General features: G+C 43.0%; 1 protein-coding gene across 1 annotated transcript; it reads left to right on the forward strand.

Moving 5' to 3' along the window:
• The first annotated feature begins 8181 nt into the window (after positions 1-8181).
• On the forward strand, positions 8182-8874 carry LOC131261250 (uncharacterized). The gene is made up of 2 exons (XM_058263238.1): positions 8182-8395; positions 8558-8874. The coding sequence occupies exons 1-2, from the start codon at positions 8182-8184 to the stop codon at positions 8872-8874; spliced, it is 531 nt and encodes a 176-aa protein (XP_058119221.1).
• Positions 8875-9253: the final 379 nt, after the last annotated feature.

Below are 9253 nucleotides of genomic sequence, written 5' to 3' on the forward strand. Positions count from 1 at the left end.
GTCATTAGTTCAGAATATGTATAAAAAGAAGAAGAAAAACCAATAAAATGTATAGGAACAACAACGTGTAATAACTGATCTTATCAAACGCATATTCAGCGTATAATTATCTTAAAGTAAACAAACACCTTTTATGTAAAGTTATACTACACGAGGACATATGACCTTAGTAGCCGGTCCTTAACACTTTAGGGAACTATGTCTCCAGAATAGCTTGTGAAGATCCACAAAACTGGGTTCTAAAGCCGTACTGGGGTAAATTCTCGTCAAATAAGAAGAAGGAGTTATTTATGGAAAAAATGCGGTACACAAAGACCATTTTCTTTGAATTGTTCTATGTCATAACGAACATCTTTGATGATGGTGTACAAGGTTCAACACCTTGATTGCCATAGCTATGATTTTTGATACCCAGCTGTTATCAGTTCTTAAGAGTTTTTACCCCATAAATAAATAAATTAAAAAAGCAACAAAAACCTATAGTAAAATTAGAAACTAATCTTTTGAGAAGCCTTTGCTAATTCGCTTTGAAATCCGTCGGTTTAACAAATGTAGTTAATCAATTTTATCAAAAAAGAATGTGGTAAACAGTGGGCAAATAACGCTTGGCACTCAACGTGTTAACAAACATTTCTCTTGGCGTACTTGAATAATCAATGAGCTACGTGATAAGAAACTTCTCTTCATAACAGTGTATAGATATGGCTACCAAGGGCCTCCCATTTTACAAGTCCCATTTCTCATTTTGTATTGTTCTTCAAATGGTTTAAAATTACTAACATTAAAGCATAATTTTACCGACCGGGATTGCTATTTCCTCCGTGATGAATGCTGCTTGAAAAAAGTAATTTCCTTCATTCTTCAATAATCATTTTTACATTGTTTATTAGCCCTTTTCCAATTGCGACCATGGAGTTGGAGTCACTGTTTCATAATGCTTCTCCGTTGTGTGCCGTTTTCCCAGTGGGGGGCGAAGAAGTAGCATACCCACCGGCTAGGGGGGGGATACCAGTTAGCAAAAGCACGTAACATCAAAGTGTAGAGCCGGTTCGCATAACCGAGACGAGAATGAGAAAGAATGGGATGCTAAAAGGACGCTAGGACCTCTTGACAGTGCATTAAAATTGTGCATCCAGTCCAAACCGAGCCGTGAGTTGCGGTTCCGTCTCGTCAGTTGTTTTACAATTTGCCTGACGTTTGTAGTGAACGACTAGAGTGCGCACCGGCTTGCTGGTGGTACGACCCGGGTAGCTAAGGCAACCCCTCCAGCGGTCCGACCCCGCCCCGACACCCGTTGGCGTAAAATTAAAAATATGCTCACTGACCAGAAACTGTAATGAAACGAAAGTCGTCTCCTACCGGACGGCAACAGCGAGAGGGCGTCGGAATATCACTTCGGTTTGATACTACCTTTCATGTCCTCTGATGACAGACGCTTTGCCTTAACCACATCCGATGGGGGTACCTACTGTAGCTATTTTTTAATTTCTTTCAACTCTTTTCCTATTTCTAATTGTGTCCACCTGTGTTTCTGTAACAACCGGTGGCTCGAGGAGGGAGGGCACAAATCACGACAAGCTCAAAGGCTTACACCGAACGTAAAGTACAATCGGTATTAGTTCAAAGCGCCAATCCGGTCCTAAACAAGGACGGATTACGTTCCCGGGAACACCAGCCGGATCGTGCAGCAGATTGGCAGCAAATCAATGCATCCTCCAACCATCCACCGATCCCTCACGTTGCAAAGTCTACGGTCACAGTGCAGCTGGCGATAATTGCAAATTTGTTCGGTAAACACTGGCAGCATCCAATCGGTCAATCGGTAATCTCGACCGACCGTTCCGAATCGGTCCGGTTCGAACCGATGTTTGCCTGTCGTTGCTGCAAGAAAGCAAAAAAAAAGACAAAGCATGCCCTCCCGATGAAAGCTCACCCGACTTCCGGTGGCAATTTCGGAGCCGTTCCGGTACGCTCCGGACGCGCCGGGTAAATGCGGTCGACAGTGTCGACAGCTCACTGGACACAAATAAAATGGTGCCCGCATTGCTGCGCAAAGGGCACGAAGCTACACCGCAACCTGCCGGACGGAGGAGTTGCCCGCGGGAGTGCCGGGTGTTTGGGACGCTCGGTGGCCGAAATATGGTCCCGCTTCCGGGACCGGCGATCGCTGCAAATCGGCCACGGTTGGATGGCTTTCTAGGGCGGCTAGTTGTATTTGCATACGTCTCTGGCCAATGGCTGCAAATTAGACTCCGCGGTGCGCCAAAGGACCGGAGAGGGGGGTCGGGACGCCGGTTCGAAAAAGATAGATTTCGTACATGGTGCCGGCCCCAGCCAGACAAACAGAAACACTAGCCCACAGTTAAAAGGACACCGGGGCCACCATCGACTACGGCGGGGCGACTTCTGGATACAAACCAAAAGCAAACACCGTTGCCGTTGCGACCGGACGCCAGTCCGATCGGGGGGACCGGGGACCACCAGCTTGCCAAGGTCTCAGGCGAGAATCCGTTCCTCAAACACAAGCTCCCGGACACATTGAACGAGGACCGGACCCAAACGGACGTGGTAGAAACCGGAACACAATTACAATAAAACATTCTGAAGTAGCTGCAAACGTAGCAAACTTTCGATTCCATCGAACTCCCTCCGGGACGCCCGGGTTTGGGTGCCTCCGCACCGCCCTCCTCGGAGCGAAGAAAACAACCGAAGGAAATGGCACAAGATGTTCACCAGCTCGTGAACAGGAAACGGCTTCCCAGTTCGAAGTGGGGCCCCACTGTTCCGCCGCTTGGCCAAATCGTAAAAGGATACACAGGAACCCAGGCCAGCATCGAGTGCATACATTATCCGATATTTTGCATGGCGTCAGGCAGGACCCGCACTCCATTCGTTATCTATCGGGTGGTTTACGGTGTGGACGAGGACGCCCGTGCCGGCCATGCTTCCCCGAGCAGCTCTAGCGGACCGTTTTGCATTGAGACCTGCATGCTTTGGCGATTTCTTTTGTGGTTGGTCGGGTTCCGTTCGGTACGTGCAGTACACGTAAACTGTTTGGTTGACATTTACGCGAAACGTAAAGGAATTTTATTCCGACACGTGCTTTGTACGGAAACACAAACAACTTAGACATGCTTCAAGAATTCCTGCATAGTTTCCCAATGTCACCTAAAAGATCAGACTGAAACCTAATATTTGTTAAAATGCTTTACAACATGCCTATGTTTACCTAGCTGTTTAATCAATGACCCTTATTATTATTGTAATCGTCTACCAGGATATGCAATCTTACCAACACGGATCGTTCAAATATCATTCCTTTTTAACTTATTCGTTTGAAATATTTGATTTTTTGAACAATTCTGCACCTTCGCAGCTGAAACTTCCCACACACTAAGGTTAGGCACTACAGATGTTGATAAAGATTTGTTTGGTCAGTTTTTTTTAAAATCGTTTATTTTTTACAATTGAAACTCAGTTTTAATACAAAAAAGAGCATGTACGCGTTCTATACTTCTTGGCAAGAAAAGAGCACATCATAAACATGCAAAATTCGTTATTTGAGGGTTTTTGTTAACATTAACTAAAATGTAGACCCGTACACAATTCTAGTCAAAATAACGCTTTTATTAAACTTGTTTAATATTGCATATCGCTGCTTGAAGAATCCTTCAGCATCAGAAACGAGGCAGATCGCTCTTGTTGTTTGAGCAGCCGAGGAATAAATACGTGTTACAGACGATTTGTAATTTATGTATTACTGGCCACTACTGTAATCCGATGATAGTGGTATATTTATCAAGCTGTATTCATCAAAGGTTATGCAGCAGAGTTTACACAACACGGGGGAGTCAATGAAGTATGAATCATTTAATATATGGTACAATTGTAACTATGGAATGAATCCTCTCAACAAAAGTAAATATCATAAAATAGAAAGTTTATTTCAGAACTGAATTTTGACCAGTGCTTTCTAGAAGCGTTTTGCATAAAATTTTGTCGGAAAGGATCAAAGCATAATTTTTGAATAAGCGTAAAAACATAACTCACATGAACATAAACATAAGAAAAGAATAAAAAACATAACTATTTTCTCTACCCATTCTTAATCGAGCATCGCCGGGGCGTCAGGTTAGTTTCATTAATAGATAACAATATATATAACAATAGATTTAAGAAACCTTGTATAGCCCGCATGGCAAATATTGTAAAATATATGAAAATGAAAATTAAATTTGCTCGTCTATAATGTTCTCTCTGGTCTGACAAAGAAAACTGTATCGAATATGTTCCTACATTAAAACATACCAAAATCATCCTCGTTTAGTCTCCTTGTTTCATTAAGAAACACAAAAATTGACATGCCCATTTTTTTATTAATTTAATTTTGATGAATAACTATTTTTTAAAACTTGTAATTAGATTTGCCTGAACCATTCTAAACTCGAAAGGGTTTCAGAACGGAATAACAAATGTTTTTATCCATCAAATATCTGCATTGAGTTTGTTCCATATTTGTTTGGTTGAATAACAATTTCTTTTGTCGAACTGCTAAGAACGTGGAATGTAGCCACGAACTAGGTTTGTGATTCATTCAATTAAAAATATATTCACCAGTTCCTTATCGTTAGCAAAAATCCATGTAATACTACGTTTATGATATTGACCCCTACAATGAATCAGCCGGTTCTATAAATAATAGCATTATCTCAATAAACCATGTTTCGTGAAATCATTCGCCCATATCTAAGATTTACCACAAACCCTTGCCATGCACCAAATACCATGACGCAATAGGTTCGGTTCGTTTACGCACATTTGGAACAGCTTGTGATTTTCATACACGGCAATTCAACGGAATGAATTCTCATAAGTTTTGTGATTTCTATTTGCACTTAACACAATCTAAAACAACAACTGTTTTCTGCTTCCATTATAAACAACAATGAAGCAAAAGATGAAAGCTCCTCATCCTGGTTCGTATTTTCCGGAAAACGAAAATTGAACTTGATGTACTAGCTCGACTTCATCCGGCACCTGCCATCAGCGATTGAAAATGACGGAAATGGTTCCCCCAGGGAAAGCTTTGAGCAGTAAGGCTTTTTTATTCTTCTGCTCAACCATTTCATGTTTTGCTTTCACAATTTAACGTAGGACAGCTTTTTGCGTTTCTTGAACTCGGCACAATTGTTTCATCTATCGCTGGTGGCATGGTATGCGTGCGAATGTCACAAACCGGCAGCCAGTGAGCGGTCAGCTAAACCACGCGGTTTTTCTTCCCGCGGGACGTTTTCAAACGTTTCTACTACTTTTTACCCAATCATAACCATCGTTCCGCTCGTCGGTTCGGCCGGTTCACATTTCTTGCCATTTGACGTTGATGTGATTTTGTCCGTAAACCATGCATAATCATAGCAAGCCGAGCAGAATTCACGCCTTTCGTCGACGACGACGACGACGACGACGTACAGGAACCTTCTGATGGAGGGTAAAAACTGTATAAATGTCCAACGCTTGCATGATTACCATTACTCTGCACACCACATAGCACGGTTTTAGCAGGGACGAAATTCGTTCGTCAACTCACCCCGTTGGCTCGTTTATCATCGGCGTTTGGCCTTTTTTTTCTCTCCTCACTTTCCCATCCATGGTCACCAAGCGAGCGTTGGTGGCACGATTTGGTACGCTGACGGCAGTTGGTTTCAATTGAGTTCTGTTCCCAGTTGATGTATGTTTGTATGTGACACATTTCCTGCCACTACTACCAGCACTAGTACTACCGCTACCTAACTTCCGGTGGTAACCACTAACGTTGATCCGGAGCCAGCATGCATCCGAGTATCATGCCGAACCAAACCTGGAGCACTAGGAAGCGTGCTACACGTGGTCTCCAACAAACAGCTCGTTTGCACGACTCGACGGACCTGGCTACGGAAGGGAGAAATTGCACCCAACACTAACGCCTCAAGTCATGAAACAGTTTTTACTGCTTGTCAGGATATCCTTGCATCGCAATAAATACATGCGATTCGCGTATGGCTTGCAGGATCCTTCCGAGGTCCCGCCCGGGAACCTTATCCCGTATCCCTTATGCTGCGACCCGCGTTCAGGTAATGCTCGGGCTCATTCATATTCCTTAAAAATTAATTTATTTCCCCACTGTCACACTGCACGCCGGACACCGTCGGACGCCTTACACGGCAGGGCGTTCATAAATTATGCGTCAACCTGCCGGCCGATGCCGTGCGGCTGCTTCTGGTGTGGGGCCGATCATCGATCATGTTGTCCCCAAAAGCAAACACAAACCGCCAGTGTCAGCCAGCTTTGTAGTTTGCGAACGGCTTTAATCTGGCGCTAACAATAACGAGCAATGAATCGTGGCCTATGATCGATTCGGTATTAAAGCTGCCTAGTGCGTTTACAATGACGTTAGCATTAACGTTATAAAATGGACTTATTATTACGTTTTTTTTTTGCAACCAGAAAACTAGAAAAACTAGCTATTTTCTTTTGAAACCATCATCGAGAGCAGCATTTCATATTTGATCAGAAGAAATCTGAAAGCTTTATTAACGAAATTGAACCTATTGTAGCTAAAGCAGTCAAACAACTCCGTTTGATGGTTTAATCGTTCCTTAGGGCGCATAAATGGAACCTAAATAACAAAAACACTAAGAAATGTTGATTGTTATACAGATGCTTCGATCCCCTTACCTTGGAGTAGAAAATTATTGCAAAATATCATAAGATAGGCCTGTTGACGATCGACATGACAACGAAAGGTGATAACCTAACCTAAGAGAACCTAACTAATTGAACTTTGTAGTAAAATTTACTTCATTCAATTATCGAGCATTGGGTTCTTCTTCAATTAAAAAATCTTGACTATGTTTTACATAGAACAATTCTGCTTAATACAGTTGGTCCCCGCAGTACGCGAATGTTTGGGACCGAACGCAATAGCGTATATCGAATTTTCGCGTATTGCGGATTTCCTCTGCCATATCGTTTATACCTCATATTGAAGAGATGACACTGAGAGGGAACCGCTTATTTAACATATCTTTTATCCAAATAACTAATAAGTGTTCCATTTTTTATATTGCATAGTTATATCTCTGTTAAAAAATGCATATTAAAAACTTCATTCTACCAAAACAAAGTAAAATTGACTAATCAGAACTCGAGCAACGCTATGAGCTGTCAGTTTTAAAAAATCGCGTATTGCGAATTCGCGTATATCGAGTATCGCGTACTGCGGGGACCAACTGTACATTACGTTCTTGTAAACACATTGAATATCCAGGCACTCTCCTTATTTGAAGTTTATTTTAGTGCATCATAAATAAGGGGTTTTTAAAGCGTCAGTTTTTTTCAATTTTTTCAATGTCCATTACAATTCAATTCGAATAGTTCAACTAAATTTATAATATTGAACAGTAGTAAGATTTACTCAGGAATAGGCTTGTTCATGTTTACAGCATCCTACAAACATGGAATGATGATTTTAAATGTCGGCAAAACGAAGTAAACATCGGAATGACGTGTTGGCCATAGGAGCTGTGGCCAATACTCAGTAAATTCAATCCAAGTATAGCAAACCTCATGTAAATATTGAGCCGTGGCTGGAGGAAAACTGATCAAGGCTACATTGTAAAGACCTGTTGTGCGTTCCGAAGGAGTGAGGAGGATGTAATGGCAGCAAGTGGCCTCTCGATACGTTTTCAGCATTGTTCAAGACTGTGACAAACAGCTCCTATTTTAATTCTTTCATTCTTTTTGATCTTTAGAATCAAATATTGTACAACGATGCTAAACTTTTTGAAAACTGTTACAATTCCATGGCGATCGGCGCAACTGGCGTCACAACAAATAGAAGAATGAAAATAACGATTTCCTGTCTGCTATCGACACAACCCACCAAGTTGATGAAGGATTAAGGCGCCCACTGGTGGATTCTAGTTTCTTATCGTAACAACCTTTAGCCAAACACGCGGCCAATCGGGATATCGGCTCACATCAAATGGCACTGATTGCTTATCGTGCCTTGCGGAAGATTTTCCCACCTTAAATCGTACACCTCATTGCCGTTTGGCATATAAAAGGATCCCGACACTTCCAGTCCCTATAGTGATTAGTGAGGCAGGAACAACGAAGTAGAGACAAGCTCGGATAAACACGATGAAGGTGATGCAAGCATTGGTTTTAGTCGCGGCCCTGGCCGGTGTCGCCCTGGCAGGCCCAATCTCAATGAGCAACAACAACATCGGGGACATTGTGAAAGTGGACGTTGATGCCGTGGTGGACATTAAGAGTGAAATCAATGTGGAGCTAGTGAATGTGATCGCGGAACTCCTGCTGGAGCTGCGCGATGTAAACGTGAACGTTTGCCCCAGCTCGTCGTCTTCTGAGGAAACGTCGGAGGAAACATCCGAAGAAACGTCGGAGGAAACTTCTGAGGAAACATCGGAGGAAACCTCCGAGGAAACGTCGGAGGAAACCTCCGAAGAAACATCAGAGGAAACCTCCGAAGAAACGTCGGAGGAAACCTCCGAAGAAACGTCGGAGGAAACCTCCGAAGAAACTTCTGAGGAAACCTCTGAAGAAACGTCGGAGGAAACTTCCGAGGAAACCTCAGAAGAGTTGAGTGATGAGGTGAACGAGACTACTATTACGACCACGGGAACGCTGCCCCCTCCGGAAAGCACAACATCGATGCCAGATGCCCTTCCGTACCAGCAGCTCGTTCGCTCGCTGGCACAAAGTAAACCCGCCGGCTACGATGCTCCCGGTCTGACCAAAGACCAGAAGGAGGCGCTGTGGCGTAAACACGTGGAGCAGACGCTCCAGCAGCACGTGGCCAGTCGTCAGTAAAATCTTCCGCACGTAGCGTAACATCTACGCAGCATCTTGGACGGTTGATTTAAGTTTCGGAAATAAATACCATCATTCTGAAGACTATCATGGTTCACTGATTCCAGCACGTGTCCTATTTGTCCCTTTTTCTCGATTGTTACGATCTCCGAGCGGCATCAGACAGCTTCCATCACGATTAATCTGGACTGATGTTATGTTTCAATATGTAGAAATGCTTTTATTCTAAGGAACACTTAAGCTAGCTTCCAAGGAACGCATTCTCTCACGATATTTCTTACGACGATAAATACAATTCAATTGTAACCGGAAGATATGTTAAACTTGACTGTTTTCTGCTGGGCTTATTCTCATGCCTTCGCTCACAAGCCCAAGACAT

This window comes from Anopheles coustani, chromosome 3, assembly GCF_943734705.1.
Source record: "Anopheles coustani chromosome 3, idAnoCousDA_361_x.2, whole genome shotgun sequence".
Taxonomy (NCBI): Eukaryota; Metazoa; Arthropoda; class Insecta; order Diptera; family Culicidae; genus Anopheles; species Anopheles coustani.

Coding starts and splice junctions, on each gene's coding strand:
- LOC131261250 (XM_058263238.1), top strand. CDS start 8,182: ATGAAGGTGATGCAAGCATTGGTTTTAGTCGCGGCCCTGGCCGGTGTC. Junction 8,396..8,557: donor AAACGTGAACGTTTGCCCCA/GCTCGTCGTCTT, acceptor AAACCTCCGAAG/AAACGTCGGAGGAAACCTCC.